Consider the following 23,618-nt stretch of genomic DNA (forward strand, 5'->3'; position numbering starts at 1 on the left):
ATGAGATTTAGTTCTCTCCCCTGATTTCTTGATTCCAAATATTAATTCCTGATCTTTCCTACAGAGTTCACTGAAGGTAAACTCTTCTTTAGATGGAGCAACATGAATATGGCATTCTATTTCGCTCTTATTTTTTAGAAGTTTCTGACCTAGAGTAAACTGGAACTTGTCTGAGCTTGCTGATTAGAAGACTACGTTTTGCCTCTAAAAATAATTGAGTACTGTTCTTTGTATATCATGATGACACTGCCAGATCTGAGTTGCTCTTCTGGAGCACCAGTGGGTTCATACTGAGTCATGCATCCACTTCCATCCATCGGTCAATCCTTCCCTGCTCTCTCCCTCCTTCCCTTTCCCCCTCCCATCTTTTTCCTACCATCCACCCACCCACGGGCCAACATTCTCTGACAGGTTCCTCCCTTCATTCTGGGAGCAAAGGTACACACATCTTGGAGATGGCTGGTCAGGGTTAGAAGTCTGGTCTGAAGCCACAGAAAAAGTTTTCTCTGTGAGACCTTAGCAGTCTCATTCACTGCTGACAAGAACACACATTTCTGGAGGGCAACTTAGCACTGAATATCAAGAGCCTTAAATGCATGCATATACTTGGACCTAGTGATTTCCCTTGTAGGACCCAATCCTAAGGAAAGAATTAATGATTTACCAAAAGAATTTATGTATAAGAATAATCAATAGCATACCTCATAATCCTCATAAAGTTCTTCATAAAGTAAGGAACTGAACTGGAAACAACCTAATTAAACAATAATCTTTCTAAAAGATAATTAAATAAAATTATGATAAATTCAAGTTATTAATTATAATACAACGAATAAATCTTATATTTTCAAAAACTAATGACATGGAAAAGTGCTTATAAGTAATGTTATATGAAAGAAAGCAGTATACATATGGTATAATTACACTTATGAGAAAGAAAAAGAAACTAGAAGGAAACATCAAAATGTAAACAAAGAGTGGTTATTTCTTTTCTTTTTTTTTTTTTTTAAGATTTTATTTATTTATTTGACAGAGAGAGACACAGCGAGAGAGGGAACACAAGCAAGGGGAGTGGGAGAGGGAGAAGCAGGCCTCCCGCGGAGCAGGGAGCCCGATGCGGGGCTCGATCCCAGGACCCTGGGATCATGACCTGAGCTGAAGGCAGACGCTTAACGACTGAGCCACCCAGGCACCCCAAGGTGGTTATTTCTGAATCGTAAAACCATCAGTGATCACTTCCTTTTTTATACTTTTTAATATTTTCCAAATGGTCCAAAATGACCATGTATTACTGAAACAATTAGGAGGAGAAAGGTCTATAAATAGATTTTAAAGTCACACCTCTCAAAAATAATGACATGAGGAAGAAAAAAGAAGGAAGATGAGGAAAAAAATTACTCAGTCTGGGCTTCAACCTTCAAATCTGGCCAGATTAGTATTTCCAATTGACATTAATTCAAATATTTGTTAAATTGAACTATATTGATGCTAATGTAGGCAGATTTGGCAAGAAGCATTTCATTTGATCCTCTGAATTCCGCTGAAAATTTCTCCTTTAAAATATGAAAACTCTAATCCTTGACTGTTGTTTATTGCTGCCGAAATCTATAAATGCTCAACTCCCAGACTATCCAATTATACACATGTCCAACCTACCTTTTTACCTTAATTCAGATCTAAGCTGTGAGTCGAAAATCTCTGCAAACTATCAGACAAAGGCTATTTTTCAAAAACTGATCTCTGCTGTGCTGGGATAAGGATGAGGAACTGATGTAGTCTTGTAGCACACTGCCACATTCAACTGCAGGATCTTAAGAAGAAAAAGGACAAAGACCATTTCCCCTGTGCTCCCACAATACCCTTCACATCTTTGTGAAGGGTATTGTGGGAGCACAGGGGAAATGGTCACCTTACAGAGATGATCTGTGTATGAGTCATTCTCTCCTAAACTATAAGCTCCTTGCAGGAAGAGAATGCGGCTTTTTCATGTCCCTATTTCCAGCCCCAGGTAAGGAATGTGCCATTCAGTAGCTGATCAAAAAATGTTTCTGAGGGGCGCCTGGGTGGCTCAGTCATTTAAGTGGCTGCCTTAGGCTCAGGTCATGATCCTGTGGTCCTGGGATAGAGCCCCACATCAGGCTCCCTGCTCAGCAGGGGAGTCTGCCTCCCCCTCTTCCTCTGCCCCTCCACCCTGATTGTGTGCTCTCTCTCATCTCTCAAATAAATAAATAAAATCTTTAAAAAAATGTTTCTGAACTGAACTACATTGATACCCCCAAATTAAGAAAAAAAAATGATACTCAAGATAAACACACACATACAACTTTGAGCATTAGTAAGAGCTACCAAATAACCCAGGAATTTATATGATTTAGAACTTGAAAAAAGCAGGAAATTAAGTTAGAATTCAGAGAACGTTCGGGTATTACTATGGCAAGAGGTGGAAACTGTTTTTCCATCAAGGACTTCTGATCCAACTTTGGATTCAAATGAGAGCCACATACAAATAAAAGGCAATTTCATCTGTTTTTTTCTCTCTTTTTCCTTAGAATATAAAATAAATATTAGCAAAGTATACAAAATCTTCCCTAAATATAAGGGATAATTTAAAAATATACTTGAGTTCATATTATGGTCCATTAAATGCCAAAGGAAGGCAACAAAGGGTAGAAGGCATATATAATCACCTCAAAGGTGGCCACAGGCTTTAAGAAGGACAATTCCCAAATTCAGCAGACATCAGAAAAGATATCACTAAAAATTATGCTCATAAGATTGGTATAAAATAGATAAGATTAGTCATGTGCAGAAGCTTCCACATCTGAAAGGATGTATAAATACATTACAGAAAGGAATGAATAACTTTTTAGTGAGATGGCAACCTAAAATGTAACAGAGACAGGGGATAGGCTAGAATTTAATCAAGGCCACCAGGATGACTGCGCAGGTTGAGTACTGCACAACTCCAGGGTACACCACTCATACAATAATGCCTTTTGGAATTTTTAGGGGGCTGTGAACAACCTGCATAATTGTATGTGGCAGTCCTGGATCTAACTAGCACATATGAGTAATGTTATAAAGCAGAAACAGATTGGTCCACATGAGCTCTACAACAGGGTGTATCAACAAGGGGCCCTAATGAGATTCTGGGCCAGATCGTTCTTCATTGTAAGGGGCTGTCCTATACATTGCTGGATGTTTAGGAGCATCCCTGGCTTATACCCATTAAATGACAGTAACATCCCCATGCCCCCAGTTGTAGTAATTAAAAATGTCTCCGGAGGGACGCCTGGGTGGCTCAGTTGGTTAAGCAGCTGCCTTCAGCTCGGGTCATGATCCCAGGGTCCCGGGATCAAGTCCTGCATCGGGCTCCCCACTCAGCAGGGAGCCTGCTTCTCCCTCTGCCTGCCGCTCCCCCTGCTTGTGCTCTCTCTCTCTCTCTCTGACAAATAAAAAAAAATAAAATAAAATCTTAAAAAAAAAATGTCTCCAGATATTGCCAATGTCTCCTAGGGGGCAGAAGTCTTCCCCTACTCCCCTATTTGAAAATCACTAATCTAAAGAACAAAGAAGAACGGGGTAATGTTTGTTCAGCCCTGCTGAAGAGAAAGCAGATATGGCATCTGGCATATGTGAGAAAGCTGTGTAGTCTACATCAGATCCGGAATAATGCTCAGGGCAGTCTCAGAAGGAAATACCCTCACATATGTATCCAATTCCCTTTGCTTTAATTCTACTTTTCAAGTAATGTCCCAATTACCAATTCATTATCTTGGGCACAGTAATTCACTGTTATATTTTTAAAAGAAGTTTTAAAAAATGCATTGACATATAATGGTCCCCAGGTTATTGTCAACATCAACATTGGGCCATATAGGAGGAAACATATGGAGAAACATTTGGAGTGATTGGTAATTTTGTAATGTGTTAAGATTCAATTTCTAAAAGTACAATAAAAAACCAAATAGTTCCTTAAATAAAAGAAACTAAACCAAAATCTTTCCACAATATTTTCTACATTGAAAAGTAGAAATTAGGGGCGCCTGGGTGGCTCAGTCGTTAAGCGTCTGCCTTCAGCTCAGGTCATGATCCCAGGGTCCTGGGATCGAGCCCCGCATTGGGCTCCCTGCTCCGTGGGAAGCCTGCTTCTCCCTCTCCCACTCCCCCCGCTTGTGTTCTCTCTCTCGCTGTGTCTCTCTCTGTCAAATAAATAAATAAATAAAATCTTTAAAAAAAAAGAAAAGAAAAGTAGAAATTAAAATATATAGATTAATATTTATACACTCTTGGTTTGAGAAAGCCTTTCTATATGAAAGAGAAACCATCAGAAAAAGATTTGCCTACATCAAAATAAAAAACTTGTGTTTCAAAAACAAAATGAAACAGAAAATATGAACAAAACTAAAATGTACACAACCCAAAGAAAATAGTAACAACATAAATTTCAATGGTTCATGATTTTTAAATAGATAAAGCTTTTATAAATCAAATAACAAAATCAATACCCCAATAGAAAAATGGAGAGGGGTGCCTGGGTGGCTCAGTCAGTTAAGCGTCTGCTTTAAGCTCAGGTCATGATTCCAGGGTCCTGGGATCGAGCCCCATGTGAGGCTCCTTGCTCAACGAGGAGTGTGCTTCTCCTCCCTCTCCCACTCCCCCTGCTTGTGCTCTATCTCTCTCTGTCAAATAAATAGATAAAATCTTAAAAAAAAAAAAAAAAAGGAGAAAGAACAGGACCAGACAATTCACACACATACAATTTAGCCAATAAATACATGAAAAATGTTTAACCTTATCAAATGAATTAATGGAAATCAAAACAAGATAGCATTTCTTTATATACATGTGTTTGATAAAAAACGGTAATACATAGCATATATAGTACTGATGAGGGTACAGACAAATATTCTCAAACACTGAAATTGAGACTGGCACAATCTCAGGGGGATGGGCAAAACGGGGGAAGGAGAGTGGGAGGTACAGGCTTCCAGTTACGGAATGAGTAAATCACAAGAACAAAAGGCACAGCATAAGGAATATAGTCAATGATACTGTAACAGCGTTATATGGTGACAGATGGTAGTTACACTTGTGGTGAGCACAGATTAATGTATAAACTTGTCAAATCACTATGTTGTACACTTGAAACTAATGTGACATTGTATGTCAACTATACTCAAATTAAAATTTTAAATAAATAAATAAATAAACGGGCACAGTCTCCCTGGAAGACAAATTAGCAATAAATATCTTTAAAAGTATACACATGTTTTTGGGGAGCCTGGGTGGCTCAGTCAGTCAAGCGTCTGCCTTAGGCTCAGGTCATAATCCCAGCACCCTGGGATCGAGTCCCACATCAGGCTCTCTGCTCGGTGGGGAGTCTGCTTCTCCCTCTCCTTCTCCCCCTACCCCTACTCATGCTTGTTCTCTTTCTCTCCCTCTCTGAAATAAATAAAATCTTTAAAAATAAATAAAAACAAAATATGCACATACTTTTAACAAATCCTTCTTTTAGAAATTCTTCCTTGGAAATGATCATGAATCTGCACAAAGTTTAGCTACAAGAATATTCATCTTAATGTAATTCATAATAGCAAAAACTTGGAACAACCTGTAAGTTGGTCAGCTGAAAAAATTATGGTACATTCAAATGGTATAGGGGCGCCTGGGTGGCTCAGTCGTTAAGCGTCTGCCTTCGGCTCAGGTCATGATCCCAGGGTTCTGGGATCGAGCCCCGCATCGGGCTCCCTGCTTGGCAGGAAGCCTGCATCTCCCTCTCCCACTCCCGCTGCCTGTGTTCCCTCTCTCGCTGTGTCTTTCTCTGTCAAATAAATAAATAAAATCTTTAAAAAAAAAAAAAAAATGGTATATCATGTAATCATTAAAAATTATAGAGGATGTGGAAAATGTCCAGGTTAATGACAGGAAAAAGATGCTTAATGACATGGGAGAATGTTCAGGATGCAAGGGTGTTTTGGGTAAGAGACTAGGTCTGGAATCAGACTGTCTGGATTCAAATTCTGGATCCACCATAATTAGCTGTGTGACATTAGGCAAATTAGTAACCCTCTCTGTACCCATTTCTTAATGTGTAAAAAAATATAACCCCTATGAAATAATGGATCTAGGCTACAATTATCAAAAGTTACCTAAAAGCACGAGGAGGAAGGTTGATGCGGAAGTTTTAACAGATGTACCTGCCCGGAAACACCACTAATCAATCTCAACATCAGTAAAGTGAGAAAACCAGACATTCTGTGCCTCCTATTGTGACACAACAGGAAAGACAGTATACATCATGCCTATGAAGTATTCTTAATCCCCCAGATTGGACCCGAATTTACCCATGTGTCTAGATCTATTAGCATGCCTTAAATATGGAGATTTAATTCCATTAAAATGAGGTTCAAGAACAATCAAAAGAAATTGATGGTGGTAAAAAGTTACAATAGTGCTTACCTCTGGGGCAGGTATAGACTAGGAAGGGACAAAAGGAGACTTTATGGGTTACCAGAAGTTTTCTATATTGACGTGAGTGTACTTTATATACGTCATTGTGTGTATGTGATAGCTTAGTTTTTAAAAATGGAAAGAAGTAAAGCTCCTGCTTTTCACCACTGTCTAGTGGTAGGACGACAAGCAGGCATGGATAGGGAACCAGACATGACACCAAGAGGAGCTTTCTGTGTCCTGCGCCCGGCTCCCACCTGTGGGTCTTGTTCTGTGGGGCTCCCCCTGCTGCCAAGAAGAGCTGGGGTGGGGAGAGAGCAAGGCCTGGGCCAATAAAACGAGGGTACTTTTTAGGGAAGTCTTACAGAGTAGCTGTTCACAAGGATTTCCACATCACTAGTAAACTAAGAATACTGGCTGTGTTGTAAAAATGGGCTTTAATTTCACGTAAAGGATTTCAACAAGCCACCTCATCTACGCACTTGGACAAGCTGGTAATATGAATTAGAGATTAGCAGTTAAAGCTAAGGCAATGTCTTATGGCTGGCTCCTTGGAAGAGTAGGCTACAGAAACATTAGAACTTTGAGAATTGATGGAGTGTCCTTTGAAATGCCAAAAGACTGTTTTGGAAATTGGGCTAATTAAAGGAACATGTAAGGAGGAGTCAGGCCCCTCTCCCACTCAACCCAGTCCTTCATCTCCACCTCTACCCCTGGCCAGTAGAGACTGAGAAATGTGTATTTTCAGTGTTCATCATCCCAATGGTAGAGGTTTACCAGAAGTTACAGAGAAAAAATACATGTTATGCTGATGTACTCTGTGTATGGCATACATTCCTTCTTGGCTCTGATAATCCCAATGATACATGCAAATAGAAGTCAGAGATTGCACTTGACCCTGCAATACTTTAAGCTTAAAATTCACACCTCCTGTGAGAGAATGATTTCTTGTAATGGTGCACTTGTCTGGTATGTTTTCAGGCTCATATTTAGGACTAAGGCAAATACAGAAAGTTGGTCTTTCTTTAAAGAGTGGAAAACATTTTTTAAAAAATTTCACTCTCATGGTATTCTTCTTTCACTAATAAAAAAATTTAAGTGGTTAGAGATCTAGGTCCTCTTCTTTAGCCAGGAGGGACACCCAGAAATTAGGAAAATTCAGGGCTATGTCCAAAGAAATGATGCATGGTTAGGCAGAATCTTTGTAAATCCTTTGAATGCTGGTGAAAGAAAAATTCAGTGTGATTTCTTCATTGCAGACCAATTAGCCAAACTGAAGCTGAGATCACTTCTTTTTCTGCCTTAGGTCACACGCTATTGGATACATGATGGAATTACTAAATGGATACTGTATACCACTGGTCCACACTTAAATGACTGGTTTGCCTTATTTCAAGGCTTCGAGCTATCTATACTCAGTATAGCAGTCCATGGCTAAGTTTACGTAATGCAAGTTAAAGAAACCCCTCCTAATTCTATGTTATACAGCTCGATATAAAAATATCAGAAGTATATTTATTGGCTTATGGAGAAATTCATTAGTATATCTTAATTTAACCCCTACCTTTAGAGTGAACAATTGTTTTCTTTGTCCTTACTCTCCCATATCTCATCTTCTAGTCCCTTAAGGGCACTCAATAGTAAAGTATTTCATTTCTTTAAAAAAAAAAGTGCAATCTTTCGGGGCTCCTGGATGGCTCCGTTGGTTGGGCGTCTGACTTCAGCTCAGGTCATGATCTCAGGGTCCTGGGACCGAGCCCCACCCACATCAGCCTCCCCGCTCAGTGGGGAGTCTGCTTCTCCCTCTCCTTCTGCCCCTCCCCCTGCTTGTGTGCTCGTGCTCTCTCAAATAAACAAAATCTTAAAAAAATTAAAAATAAGAAAGCAATCTTTCTTCTTAGCAAAAATAAAAATTTATTGAGCCTATACTGTATGCCAAACACTAAATATTACCTTATTTAATCCTTACAATAGCCCTATGACGTAAGTGCTATTAATATCTTCACATTATACACTAGGACACTGAGGCACCAAGAGGTTAAGAAATGTTCCCATGGTCAGAGAGCCAACAAGCAGCAGTTTGGGATTTGAACCCAGGCACTGTGACTCAAGAGCTCATGCTCTTACTACTCTCAGCTTATGTAGTCTGGAGCAATTTCCTTTGAGTTGGTGGGTTCAATTCTTAGCACCACTTTATTTACCAGCTGAATGAGTCCTGGACAAACTGCTAAAGGTCTCCGTACCACAATTTCCTCACCTATAAATGGGTCTAACAACAGCCTCTCTATAGGATTTATTGGGAAAATTAGATGAGATTATATTTGCAGACAACCTGGCAAACAGTAGCCATTCAACAAGAGCTAGTGCTATTCCTTCCCTGTCTGACATTCCTCTTCTTTTTATGCTTGCTGCTGCTCAGCAAGTGTGAAACTTCCCATTCCAGCTCCAATGAAAATCAGGTCCCAACATAGCTCAGGAGAGGAGACCAAGCAGTGGTAGGAAAATGGGCACTATTGCTGCCAAGCCCTTGGCGGGTGTAGTTCATCTCAGCCCCAAAACAGTCCTCACTGTGCGAGCATAAGAAACCTCCAACGTACACAGACTTTGGTTCCAAAGCCATACTGCCCCCTTTTCCAGACGATGGAAAACTCACCTAATGCTCTGACAGTTCGCATCAGGACTTCCCCGACTTTCATTCTGGTCTCCGGTGTGTGCTTGTCTTCATCACTGTCATACTGAGCCAACAAGCCAAGCAAGATTTTCTCAGGGTATGCATCTGAGAGCAGGGCAACCCCTGGGGTTAAAAATAAAAAGAAAGGATTATGATTTAAAATTGGAAGGCAAATAAACCCAGACAGCCTGTGATGGGATCAACACTGAGACACTTAAACCCACCTCTGCAATTCTACCAGGAAGGGCTGCCCTTTATTTGGATGACAACACAGTGAGTGCAAAGAACATGAGTCTGGGAGTTCAGACGCCTGGATTCTTCTGGTCTCAGTCCTATATGATCTCTAAGATCACTTCCAGCACTGACATTCTATGATTTATGGATTCTAGAGTCTAAAAGCAGAGGCTAGATGATTACATATTGTGGCAGGGATTCACACAGCAGCAGGAGAAGACTAGATTAAATACCCTCTAGGGAGCCCTCCAAGTCTGAGACTCTAAGGTTCTCTGACTAGCATCATCCCTGCCAGCATATCAGTCGAATATCCTGTCTCTGCTGCAGTTCTCTGTTCCAATATGAGTATTCTCTGTAAAACTGTCAATGAGGAGAGTAATTTCCACAAGGAAGTATCTTCAGAGCATTCTGGGCGTGATCAGTAGGAGACCCATGATTATTTATGGCTGAGTTCCCTGATCAGAAATGGGGAAGGTCCTGCTCTTGAGTCCATATTCCAAGTATGGGAGTAGTCCCCCCCCCACCCTTATCTGGAGGGAATAGGTTCCAAGACCCCCAGTGGATGCATGAAATTGCAGATAGCTCCAAACAATCTATATTCTATGTTTCTTCCCATACATACTTACCTTTGATAAAGTTCAATTTATAAATTAGGCAATGTAAGAAGTTAACAATAATAACTAATAATAAAATAGAACAATTATACCAATATACTGTAATAAGTGTTATGTGAATGGGGTCTCTCTCTCTCAAAATATCTTATTGTACTCCACACACCCTTCTTCTTGTGAAGAAGTGAGATAATAAAATGCCTACGTGATGAGATAAAGTGAGGTAAAAGACGCAGGCATTGTGACAGGTTACCACTGACCTTCTGATGATTAGTCAGAAGGAGGTTTATCTGCTTCCAGACCACAGGTGACCGCAGGTAACTGAAACCGTGGGAAGCAGAAGTGCAGGTAAGTGGGGACTGCTGTACGTGCTGATCCCTTCTGCCATCATGCCTGTACCTCCTAGATGGGTAACTATCTGAGCCCCGCCCCATACTAGGCAAACTTCACAGGGGTGGAGAGAGGAGGGGAGATATGACCCAAGATAGGATCAGAAATAAAGCCCCTGGTCTCAAAACTATATTAATACAAGTTCTGTTACTTGAATGGAAAACGTTATAGACTTCTAAAGAATAGTAAGGAAGAAGAAAAGAAAAACAAAGGAAGGAAATACAGGTCTCAAAATATATTCAGGAGGAAAATGCTTCTTTGTATCACCTCTACCTCAACTACTCTGGTCCATCATTTGTGGCCTGCTGCTTTTCTTTTTTTCCTCAATTGGTCTCTCTGCTTTTACCCTATACCCTCACTGCAGCTGGAACCATCTGGTTAAAACAAGTCAGGCCCCATCATTCTTCTGCCCAAAGCCCTTAGTGGTTTCCCTTCCCCCTGAATATGAGCAACCCCCCACCCCCACCTGCCTTTGTTCACTCTCCGACCTCACTTTTACCATCTTTTACTGTCCTCAGCCACTCTGGCCTACTCACTGTTCTTAGAGTAGACCAAGCTGCTCCGGGCCCATGGTCTTCCCCTGGTATCCTCTCTGCCTAGGCTGCTCCTCTTCCAGGTAGCCTTACGGCTTGCTCCCCAAACCCCATGGTGTCTCTGTTCAAATATCATACTTATCACATATAACATGGCAGCCTCCTTCCCCTACCACTCTTTATCCCCCTCGCCCTGCTTCACTTTTCTTCTTAGCACCTATTATTACCTGGCATGTTATATACAGTATCTGTTTGTTTATTGACTGCTCTCCTGCTTAGAATGTAAGCTTTACAAAGTCAAGGATTTTTGTTGTTGTTGTTGTTCTCTGTTGTAGCCTCAATGTCTAGAAGAGTGCCAGCACATGTCAGGTGCTCAGTAACTATTTGTTGAATGAATTAATAAAAGGTTCAAAGATACGGTCCTGATATAAATTTCAGGAATTAAGAAAGAGAAGACGGGTAAGGAGTAACAGAAATGCTTAAGAAATCCTTAATCATTTTTCATCTGAGTTTACCAATCTTCCATTTTAATTTGATATTCATGCAGGCAAAGTCTACATACTATTTCCTTTTTTTAAAAAAAGATTTATTTATTTATTTGAGAGAGAGAGAAGAGGGGCAGAGGGAGAGCGAGAATCCTGAAGCAGATTCCCTGCTGAGTGCAAAGCCGGATGGACGCTGGGCTGGATCCCAGGACCCCGAGATCATGATCTGAGCTGATAACAAGAGTCGGCCGTTTAACCAACTGAGCCACCCAGGTGCCCTTATTTTCTATGTTATAGGTTGTGATTCCATTCTCTTATTTAAATCAGATATACACAAAGGCAGTGCACCTGCTGAGGGCTGCACCTGTCTGCCTCTTTTTTGCCTTCTCCACCCCTATCTTTTCATTGCTTCCAAAAAGCCTGGGAAGTCCCTGCATGTGGTCCTAACCACATCTTCCTTTATGTGGCCTCCAATTTTACACAAGCAGAAGCTCTTCTCTTCAGGAAGTTTCAGGCTGTGGCAGAACCTGAATTAGACAGTTTCCCTGTTGGCACAGTATGACAGTGCGTTTGTAGTTAGCTCTATTATGCAAAACGATGGGGAAGTTCTTGGAGGTCCAAGGTGGAGTTAAAGATATTTTAGCATAGGGGAAAATATCTGTGGCTAAGAGAAAGATAAATTGTTTACTAAGGGAGAGAAAGGAAACAGCTTCCAAATCTTCCAAAGAGTGCAAAGCAGAAGTGAACTGGTAGCTGGTAACTGCAGTTCTGGCAGCCATTGTATCACTGATAAAAAGGCCTGGTATACATCATAGATCTATGGCAATCATAACTACTTTTCATCAGAAGTTCCCAAGTCAGAAATCTGGTAAATTTGTCTCCTTTTAGGAATATAGTTGTGACTTTATAATGGAAATCGGTGGGCAAATGGGATTTGGTTTATAAAACTTTGATCTATATCTAGCTTTTCTGAAAAACATTTATTTCTAAGTCCCTCCTACTATCACTTATGCCTATTTTCTCTCATTAATCTTTAGCAGAAAATACTTATTTACTTCTCACAATATATCCTGCTATATACTTCAAAACCAAATGAGCTCTTGATTTCCTTTCTGTAGCAGACACACATTGTGGTTGCACACAGCATCTACTCTGTCTTCTGCTAGCAAAACCTCGTGGTCCTTTGGGAACTATCCCTTTCCTATCCTTAGTCTCTGTGGTTTGAGTGGAGCTAACTACCCACTTTCTCTCCCTCCATGTGTAAACTCACATCCCAGGCAGGCCAGTTAGGACATTCCAACCCATGCCCACACAATGATGGGCTCAGGACTGGGCAATGAGACTCAATTCTGGAGCCCACATTGGAACTACTGGGAAAGATAAGCTCTTTTTCCCTGCCCCCACTGTTGAAGTTACTAGCCTGGAGCTGCCTGTGGCCATTATGTGGAGAAAACACACCCAAAAATAAAGCCAACACAGAAGAGGGTCAAGCCAAGAGAGGAAAGGAGAAAAGGAAGAGACCTGATGTCACACTTTGAGCCTCTGGATCCAACAGTATTTCCATCCACTAGACTCTCTGCATACATAAATCAATAAATATCCTTTTATGTGTATGCCAGTTTGATTTTTTTCATCCAAAGGAATCCTAACACATCCTTCTTCAGATTAAAAAAATTTTTTGAAATTTTTATTTATTTACTTACTTACGTACTTTTCCTATAATGCCAAACTTTTAATTCCACTAGGGAGCTTTAAATTCTTCCACTCTTGCATTAAAAGGTTGCCAATAGCAAAGCCCAGTTTCCTTGCTTCCCACAGTCCCATGATAGCAATTGTTTATCTTCTTGATGGCCTTTTTCCCAAACTGCTGCCAAATGGCCCTCTGACTGTTTGAGTTTTACCTTCTAGGATACAGCTGCTACCTAGGAGTTTATAAATCCCTAGAGGACAAGGGCAGCTCCCTCCTTACTCTTAGAGCAAGCAGCTGTGAGACTGCTTACATGATGGTTAAGACTGCATAACAATTAAAGAGATGAAATTCTGTGTGGCTGTTTTTGTTTCTTATTTGAAAAACTCTCTGAATTTTGACAACTGAGGAAGCACAGCCATAACCTTTACATGACCCTTGGTCCCTCGCACTTGATAATTCCTTTGTAATTTAAAAATGGGGTAATTTCTGGGTCAGCACAGGCTTCAAGGAAACACAACACATCAATCCCTTTGGCAAAAAGAACCAAATGACCGTGTGAGAAATACCTGCTCCTGCTCTGATCGCAGGAAAATGACTACGTATTTCAAGATGTGGCCTAACAGATAAGTTACATAGAAGATAAAGGTGAACCTAAAATGGCCAGGGTTCATGAAAACATTCTGATCTGTATTTTCAGGCAAAGCATAGGATATAGGCAAATTAACTCAAGTGAAAAAATATTAATGAAAGTACATTATGCAACAAAATAGAGAGAGACAACTTTGTGAAGCCACCATTTATCTCCCCAAAGGACTTTCCTTGCAAAGCCGGAAATATATTCTAATCCCAACAGTGTTGACTTCAAGACGATTCCTCAGCAAGGTGTTCAGTGATTCTGCAGACCTCCAGAAGTAAAAGGAGCCTAGGTATAGTCTTACCTTATACAACACTCTTGCATTGTAGGATAGTTTAAATGTCTTTGCTGACTGGTTCTATCCTAAGAACCTGCTAAGCCAATCTCCACTTTAAAACTAACCTGCCTCATTCTCCTGGGCACATAACAACCTACCTCCCAAATTACCCACATCAACCTGGAAAACCACCTACTCCCTCAAACTTCTCAGGTATTTCTGCTGACAAAACTGTAAGATACACAAAACCCCACATATTGTGTGCTTCCATTTACATGAAATGCCCAGAATAGGCAAATCAGAAGAGACAGAAAGTAGATTTAGTGGTTACCTAGGGCTGCAGGAGGTAGGGGGAAATAGGGAGTGACTGCTAATAGATGTGGAGTTTCTTTCTGGAGCAATAAAAACCTTCCAAAATTGATTGTGGTAATGGGTACACACTCTGTGAATATACTAAAAGCACTGAATTGTACACTTTAAATGAGTGAATTGTATGGTATATAAATTATATCCCAAAAAGTTATTATTAAAAAAAACCATAAAAGCTATTTCATATCTACCCGTTTAGGTTTCTAGAATAGAAGAAAAAGGGAAAAAATAACATAGCTCATCTTAAATATAAAGGGAAATCCAGTGCCAGAAGCAAAATGTCAGCTTCCTTTTGTATTCAAATCTATTTTGGTTGCCCCTGTAGGGTGAAGGTGGACAGAGGGAGAAAAGGATTTGTTATCTGAATGGGAAAAAAAAAGTCAAGTATTTCACATTTCACAGAACCTGTCTAACATATGTAAGAAAATATATTACGTCTAAAATTCTAAGTTCTGTGTTAAGCCAGAAACTCTAGGAATTTGTCCTAGCAGATATACTAGCACAAATAGAAAATTACTTATGTACAAAATCATCACTGTAGTACGATTGATAAAGAAAAGACTGGAAACAAATTAAATATTCATCAATAGAGAACTGATTAAGTTGTGGTCACTCATATAACGGGATACAATGCATCCATAAAAAAATAAAAAAGCTTTTTAAGAACTGTTATGGAATAAATTCTAAGATCTACTGTTAGGTAAAAAGCAAAGTGCAAAACAATGTGTATAGAATTCAACCATTTCTGTACAAAAGGGAAATATACACTCATAAAATATTTCTGGAAGGATACACAAGAAACTCGTGATATTGGTTGTTTCTGGGGAGGGAAATGGGGAAAGATATGAGAGAAGAAAGTTTTTATTCTGTATCTTTTTGTACCTTTTGAACTTTGAACCATGTGATATATTTAATCTATCAAATATAAATTTTACAAATATAAGTTTAAAAAGTCTGTGATAAGGGACATGGTCTTTTAAAATAGACCAGCTTCTTTTAGAGACAAGAGTGTAAAAAGAATTTGCAATCAAGTGTTGTAGAATGACCACAAACATTTGTATTCTCTTCCTCCTGAAATCCTACTAAGTGACAAAAAGGGTATAAACCCAAGGGGCGCCTGGGTGGCTCAGTTGGTTAAGCGACTGCCTTCGGCTCAGGTCATGATCCTGGAGTCCCGGGATCGAGTCCCACATCGGGCTCCCTGCTCAGCGGGGAGTCTGCTTCTCCCTCTGACCCTCCCCCCTCTCATGCTCTCTGTATCTCATTCTCTCTCTCAAATAAATAAATAAAATCTTTAAAAAAAAAAAAAAAAGGGTATAAACCCATAAACAAGAATAAAGAGAATGGGATAGGTGTCAAAGGAAGACTGAACTAGGCTCAGCAATGAACAATACCCAAATAGTCAACAGTAAATACAGCCCGAAGATGTATCCAAAAATCGTGATGTGCCAGCGGCAGGAGGGGAGGGACATGCGTGTGCATGTGTGTACATGTGTGCATGCGTTAAATCCTCATCCAACATATGGAAAATGAGTAGATAATGCCCAAAGTTTTTTAAATCAAGAGAAATATGGGACGCCTGGCTGGCTCAGTCAGTGGAGCATATGACTCTTGATCTCAGGGTTGTAGGTTCGAGCCCCATGTTGGTGTAGAGATTACTTAAAAATAAAATCTTTAAAAGAAAAAAAAAAAAGAGGGGCGCCTGGGTGGCTCAGTCGTTAAGCACCTGCCTTCAGCTCAGGTCATGATCCCAGGGTTCTGGGATCGAGCCCCGCATCGGGCTCCCTGCTCCACGGGAAGCCTGCTTCTCCCTCTCCCACTCCCCCTGCTTGTGTTCCCTCTCTCACTGTGTCTCTGTCAAATAAATAAATAAAATCTTAAAAAAAAAATATGTGTGAGCATTTTATTTATAAATGGGAAGGTAATCACTAAAAGAAACTACTTAAAAAGGGGTGGAAAAGGAATGGTTATCTTTGGGGACTCGAACTGTGAGGGGGAAGAAGCAGGGCAGGAGATAAGCTTTTTGACTCATTACAAACTACGTTCAAAGTAATTAATAAAAGTAAGTTTATTTTAAAAACTAGAAAGAATATAAAAAGCATATTAACCTATAGAGGAAGCCCAGTGAAAGAACAATAATGGGTAAGAGAAGAGGTCAGGCACAGAACTTTCCTTTTACAGAAAGGATTACGAAAAGACCCTCACCGATCTGTGCCTGTCCTCTCTTACAGCTCTCTGACAGAAAGATACAAAAGGCTAAAACCTGGAGAGAAGGAAAATACCCTTAGCAGGGTACTTCAGTTGTTACTTTTGAGATCTTTCATTATGATGAAAGCCAACAATAATTTCAGCTCCAAGAATCCAGGAATTTGCACAAACTGGGGAAGTTGGTTATTAAATCAAGGAAGTGTGGAGAATTTAACTGGACGGCTGGTCTGTCTTTGTAATTAGAGTAAATGACAACGTCTGGATGCCAATTCGATGTTAAGTTTCTCTACAGCTCCAGAGCTGTGCTAAGTGTGGACGAGCCCCAACAAATTTATAAAGATTCAACATGAGTGAGTGTTACCCAGGCCTGAAGAAAAAACAGGGTTAGACTAATAAACTATCACGGTCAACAGCTAAAGATTTGTGAGAACCATACCTAGAGTCTACCTCTTTAAGTCAGGATCTAAATATTACATTCGAGGGGCACCTGGGTGGTGTAGTCAGTTAAGCGTCCGGCTCAGGTCGTGATCTCAGGGTCATGAGATCGAGCCCCACGTTGGGCTCAGGGCAGGGTCTGCTTAAGATTCTCCCTCTACCCCTACATCACCCTGTGCTCTCACTCTCTCTTTCTCTCTCTCAAATAAATAAATAAATCTTTAAATAATAATAATACATTCAAACACTAAAATAATGCCAATGTATTTTGCTTAAGTTGTTTTCTACTTCCCATTTTGGAGGGGAAATGTTAAAAGGAGTGCATCTATATTTGCTCATAGTTAACTATACTTGCTGGAAGCCATTTGGATCACAAAATATTATTACGATAAACAAACACCTAATAGCAAAGACAGATTCCAAATATATACTGAATGTTTTCAACATGCCAGGCCATTCTAAGCACTTTTACATGCATTCGTCCATTTAATGCTCCCAACAATCCTTTGAGGTAGATATTATTATTATTCTTAATTTTATGAAGGGACAAGTTGAGGAACAGATGGGTGAAAAATATGACCCAAGATATTTGGCACATGGCAGAGCAGAACTGCAAACCTGCACTCGGCTACGCCATGGGCCCCCTGCAGCAGTGCCAGGGAGAAAGTAACTGCTGGAATAATACTAGCTTTGAAAATCCTAGCCCCAAAGGTAGCGAACCTTACATTTTCAAGTATATGCTCTCAGCCTTACTCCATAAAATCTATGTTTTACTGAACTCCAAGGTTAGAGGAAGAAGAGGCACTCCGCACACTGCATCCCATAAGAGAAAGGCCTGAATTCTCTAGACTATAGTTTGTCTAGTGGGGCTTCATAGGGACTGCTTCATTCCTACCTGGTATCTTTATTTAGCCTGTCACAAAGGGAGGTGAGTGATGTTAATGAAATTCACAAATGATTCTAACTTGAGATGCTGCTGACATTAGTGGTAACAGAGAAGCCGTACAAAAGGAAATTGAGAACTTGGATTTTCAGGAGTTCCAGTTTTTAACCAGTGATCCCCAAACACCTCCACTCTACTTGACACTGCAAGCCCCCTAAATCTCATATTCTGCGAGATAACAAATAAATAAATAAACAAAATTCAAAACAGCCCCCAAAAGCTTAGAGTCCACCTTGTCAGGGCTGCCTCTATTAAACACCTGTGGGCGACAGAGCTGAGGAAAACGGAGCTGCAAGAACGCCGCCACCATCAAGGGTTCTGTTGTATGTGCAGAAACTCGAACAAAGCTGCCTGCATACTGGCTGAAGGCAGAAGTGAGGAAGGAAGGACAGGAAAACAGCAATTACCTCTGCTTTCAGGGTAATCACTGCCCTGCGCATTCTGAGAAACCCACATTTCAGCTGTTCCAGGGTGAGAACTAAAGAAGCAGGATGTCATTCATTTAATTCTCTTTATGTAGCTTTCCAAGAGTAAAAAAGGACATTAACATTCTCCTTATTTTTTTTAAAGATTTTGTTTATTTATTTGAAAGAGAGAGAGAAAGAGTTCGAGAGAGCATAAGCAGGGGGAGCAGCAGAGGGAGAGGGAGAAGCAGGGAGCTCGATGCGGGACTCGATCCCAGGACCCTGGGAACATGGCCCAAGCCAAAGGCAGACGCTTAACCAAGCCACCCAGGCGCCCCAACATTCTCTTTATGATATCAAAACATTTACTGGTAAAAAGAAAAAAGGGACTTCCGATTTCCCATAAAATAGTGAGTGGTTCTCTTTTGGCTGAATCTTGGTAAGAAAATAAAACTCTTTACACCTCTTAACACCCAAGATGGGTGGTCCTAGTAGCAGGAATACTAACTAAACTGCAGACTCATTTTTTCCGAAGTTTTCTATTGGCATTTCACCTCAAGCATACTCGAAGAGAAGTTGCAGAATCAGCAGAGCTGACTGATGCGTCAGGCTCTCACTCGTTCTGAGGGAACCAAAGGCTCCCCGGGGAGTTGTCACCTGGCCTGCAGCTCCAACAAGACAGGGCTGATCTTTCATGTTCTCTGGAGTCTCAGGGCTAGGAGACTTGCTCTGTGCTTTGGGCACCAAGCAGTGACACAGGCAAGACACAGACGCTAATGAAATGCTCCCTTTTTCCTGCGTTAAGCCTAGCACAAGTCCTGATGAGAGGAGAAGGCAAATCTCTGTGACAGGCACTCCAGGCTAGGACTTGCTTAGAAAGTGTTGTCAAATCAGTAACCGTGACGTGTAGGACTTAAACTGTAGTTTCACATGGAAACCAGGCAGAGCTACTATAAATTTCACCCAAAGAGCCCCTTCTCCCCTGATAAAGGCACATACACAAACAAACACTCCGCCTATAAACCTTTTCATGGACCCTCTAGGAGTCCACACAGCCCTCAGGTTAAAATCCCTGCGCTAAGTAGGGCACCCATAAATAGAGGGGAAAGGAGAAACCTTTAAAAAATTTGCTTGCACAATGAAAAGAACCTGACTTTTTTTTTTTCCCCTGGTGGTATAAATAATACATGGTCACGGTAAAAGATGCAAATACTAGTGAAAAGCAAAAGAAGAAGGTGAAATAAAAATCACCTTTGGGAGGTATGGGAGCACTGGGGAGTGAAGGGGAGAGAATCTTTAAGATAATGAAGATACTGTAAAATTGATTGTGGTGATAGATGCACAACTCTGTGAATATACTAACAGCTACTGTATTTTACACTTAAAAAGGGCATATTGTATGGTATATGAATTATACCCCAGTTAAGCAGTTTTTTAAAAAAATCACCTGAAATCAACACAAACATTTTAGTGCCCTCTCATTTGTACACCATTCCTTGAATCACACTCTCTCTCTCTCTCTCGCACACACAGTTTTTATTGTGGACAACTTTGTTTTAACAGCTTTCTTTTTTAAGGGAGGATGGAGGGGCGCCTGGGTGGCTCAGTCAGTTAAGTGGCTGCCTTCAGCTCAGGTCATGATCTCAGGGTCCTGCGATCGAATTGGAGTCTGTTTCTCCCTCTCCCTCAGCTTATCTCTCCCTCACCTGTGCACTCTCTCTCTTTCTGAAATAAATATTTTAAAAAAGGGGGGGAGAATGGGGGGAATTTATTGCCCCAGATGGCACCCCTTTTACACTAGATAAGTTGAGGTGGTCCAGTGATAACACTGAACACTTTAATAGTAACATTATAAGTAATAATAATAAGGATGATAGAAAGAGAAGGGATTTCTTTCAAATTTTACTTCAGTTAAAAAGACGGAGATTGGGGGGGGTGCCTGGGTGGCTCAGTTGTTAAGCATCTGCCTTCGGCTCAGGTCACGATCCCAGGGTCCTGGGATCGAGCCCCGCATCGGGCTCCTTGCTCTGCAGGAAGACTGCTTCTCCCTCTCCCACTCCCCCTGCTTGTGTTCCCTCTCTCGCTGTGTCTCTCTCTGTCAAATAAATAAATAAAATCTTTAAAAAAAAAAAAAAGATGGAGATGGGGGCGCCTGGCTGGCTCGGTCAGTGAAGGACACGACTCTTATCTCAGGGTCATGAGTTCGAGCCCCACATGGGTGTAGAGATTACTTTAAAAAAAGGGGGTGGAGGAGTAAAAAAAAAAAAACCCAAATCGGTTATATAAGAATATACAGAAGTACTTTGCAGCTATGGCATAAATCATAATGTTTGGAAAACATCTTTAAATAAAGGCAACGGAAAGAATTATTTCATGCATTCACCCATTAATAGAGTGTGTATTATGTGCCAGATACTGTTACTAAGTGATACAAATATAATAGGACAGTATCTGTCTAGAGAAAGAGACGAATTGGCCAATGATTACAAGACAGTGTGGTTGATACTGCAAGTTGGGAATAATGAGAGCATAGGGAGAGAGGAGTCAAAAAAAGGGTGTGGGGCGGGGGTGGGGCTTCCTGGAGAAGGGACATGTGAGCCCTGCTGCGAAAGGCACTAGGTTCTGCAACTGGGAGCTATGCCCAGGCCTGAGAGCTAACTGCGTAATTATTCAGTGTGGAAAAAGTTCCATAGACCTTTTAGACAGAACTATGCTAGGCACCCATCTCCTACTTACACTTTTAGGGTGGATTCCCCAAAGAGAAATAATTGGCTCCAAGGACATAAACATTTTCAAAGCTACATTCCAAAAATGTCCCCATTAGTTTTCCTACCAAGAGTGATCAAGTGTGCCTCGGCCAGCACTGGGTATTCTCTCATTTATTTATTTATTTTAAATGTTTTATTTATTTATTCATGAAAGTCAGAGAGAGAGAGAGAGGCAGAGGCAGAGGGAGAAGGAGGCTCCCCGCCTAGCAGGGAGCCCGATGCAGGACTCGATCCCAGGACCCTGGGACCAAGACCTGAGCCGAAGGCAGACGCCCAACCATCTGAGCCACCCAGGCGCCCCTGGGTATTCTCATTTAAAAAACAAAACAAAACTGTGTTTTTTGAAATGTTACACAAAGTTACATTTAATTATTATTTTAATCTACCTTTCTTTGCTTATTAAAAAAATATTTTACCAAAATTTTATTACTTTTATTCCTCTACCATGAATTGCCTATTTATTTTTATCCATTTATGTACTGGATATTTTTATCAACCTCTATAGGCTCTTTATGTAGTTAAGGCATTAACTGTTTGCTTGTCCCTCTTGTAAAAAACACAGGTTTAAAGAGATAGAATTCCCATGCCATAAAATTCACCATTTTAATGTGTACAATTCAGTAATCTTTACTATATTCATGTAGTTGTGCAACCAGCATCACTATTTAATTCCAGGACATGTGTATTACTCCAAAAAGAAACCTCCTACTCATTAGCAGCCATTTTCATTCTCCACCCAGACTCCCCAGCTCTAGGCAACCTCAAATCTACTTTCTGTCTCTACAGAATGATGCTTGTCCTTTCTGCTGCCAATTTTTCTGTATTATATTTTGCAGTTTAATAAGGCTGTTTTTTAATTTTTTTTATTAACATAAACTGTATTATTTGTTTCAGGGATACAGGTCTGTGATTCATCAGTCTTACAAAATTCACAGCGCTCACCATAGCACATACTCTCCCCATTGTCCATCACCCAGCCACCCCATCCCTCCCACCCCCTCCCCTCCAGCAACCCTCACTTTGTTTCCTGAGATTAAGAGTCTCTTATGGTTTGTCTCCCTCTCTGGTTTTGTTTTGTTTCATGTTTTCCTCTCTTCCCCTATGATCCTCTGCCTTGTTTCTCAAACTCCACATATCAGTGAGATCATATGATAATTATCTTTCTCTGATTGACTTATCTCGCTTAGCATAATATCCTCTAGTTCCATCCATGTCATTGCAAATGGCAAGATTTCATTTTTTGATGGCTGCATAATATTCCATTTTATATATATACACCACACCTTCTTTATCCATTCATCTGACAATGGACATCTAGGCTCTTTCCATAGTTTGGTTATTGTGGACATTGCTGCTATAAACATGGGGGTGCACATGCCCCTTCGGATCCCTACATTTGTATCTTTGGGGTAAATACCCAGTAGTGCAATTGCTGGGTCATAGGGTAGCTCTATTTTCAACTTTTTGAGGAACCTCCATACTGTTCTCCAGTGTGGCTGCACCAGCTTGCATTCCCACCAACAGTGCAGGAGGGTTCCCCTTTCTCCGCATCCTCGCCAACATCTGTCGTTTCCTGACTTGTTAATTTTAGCCATTCTGACTGGTGTGAGGTGGTATCTCATTGTGGTTTTGATTTGTATTTCTCTGATGCCGAGTGATGTTGAGTACTTTTTCATGTGTCTTTCGGCTATTTGGATGTCTTCTTCACAGAAATGTCTGTTCATGTCTTCTGCCCATTTCTTGATTGGATTATTTGTTCCTTACGTGTTGAGTTTGACAAGTTCTTTATAGATTTTGGATACTAGACCTTTATCTGATGTCATTTGCAAATATCTTCTCCCATTCTGTCGGTTGTCTTTTGGTTTTGTTGACTGTTTCCTTTGCTGTGCAAAAGCTTTTTATCTTGATGAAGTCCCAATAGTTGATTTTTGCCCTTGCTTCCCTTGCCTTTGGTGATGTGTCTAGGAAGAAGGTGCTGCAGCTGAGGTCAAAGAGGTTGCTGCCTGTGTTCTCAAGGATTTTGAGTCTCAAGGATTCCTGTCTCACATTTAGATCTTTCATCCATTTCGAGTCTATTTTTGGGTATGGTGTAAGGAAATGGTCTAGTTTCATCCTTCTGCACGTGGCTGTCCAATTTTCCCAACACCATTTGTTGAAGAGACTGTCTTTTTTCCACTGGATATTCTTTCCTGCTTTGTCGAACATTAGCTGACCATAGAATTGAGGGTCCATTTCTGGGCTCTCTAATCTGTTCCACTGATCTATGTGTCTGTTTTTGTGCCAATACCATACTGTCTTGATGATGACAGCTTTGTAATAGAGCTTGAAGTCCGGAATTGTGATGCCACCAGCTTTGCTTTCCTTTTTCAACATTCCTCTGGCTATTTGGGGTCTTTTCTGGTTCCATACAAATTTTAGGATTATTTGTTCCATTTCTGTGAAAAAAGATGATGGTATTTTCATAGGGATTACATTGAATGTGTAGATTGCTCTAAGTAGCATAGACATTTTAA

The 23,618-nt window shown here is 40.6% G+C and overlaps 1 protein-coding gene across 2 annotated transcripts in view; it reads right to left on the reverse strand.

Annotated features, from left to right (window-relative positions):
- The window catches only part of TANGO6 (transport and golgi organization 6 homolog), a 185,713-nt gene that overhangs the window by 72,305 nt on the left and 89,790 nt on the right, over positions 1 to 23,618 (reverse strand). For both annotated transcript variants that reach the window (XM_078062515.1, XM_078062516.1), the window contains exon 15: positions 9,107 to 9,247. In XM_078062515.1, the coding sequence (XP_077918641.1) occupies positions 9,107 to 9,247 (141 nt within the window). The remainder of the gene's footprint in view (positions 1 to 9,106; positions 9,248 to 23,618) is intronic.

Source organism: Halichoerus grypus, chromosome 15, assembly GCF_964656455.1.
Source record: "Halichoerus grypus chromosome 15, mHalGry1.hap1.1, whole genome shotgun sequence".
Classification (NCBI taxonomy): Eukaryota; Metazoa; Chordata; class Mammalia; order Carnivora; family Phocidae; genus Halichoerus; species Halichoerus grypus.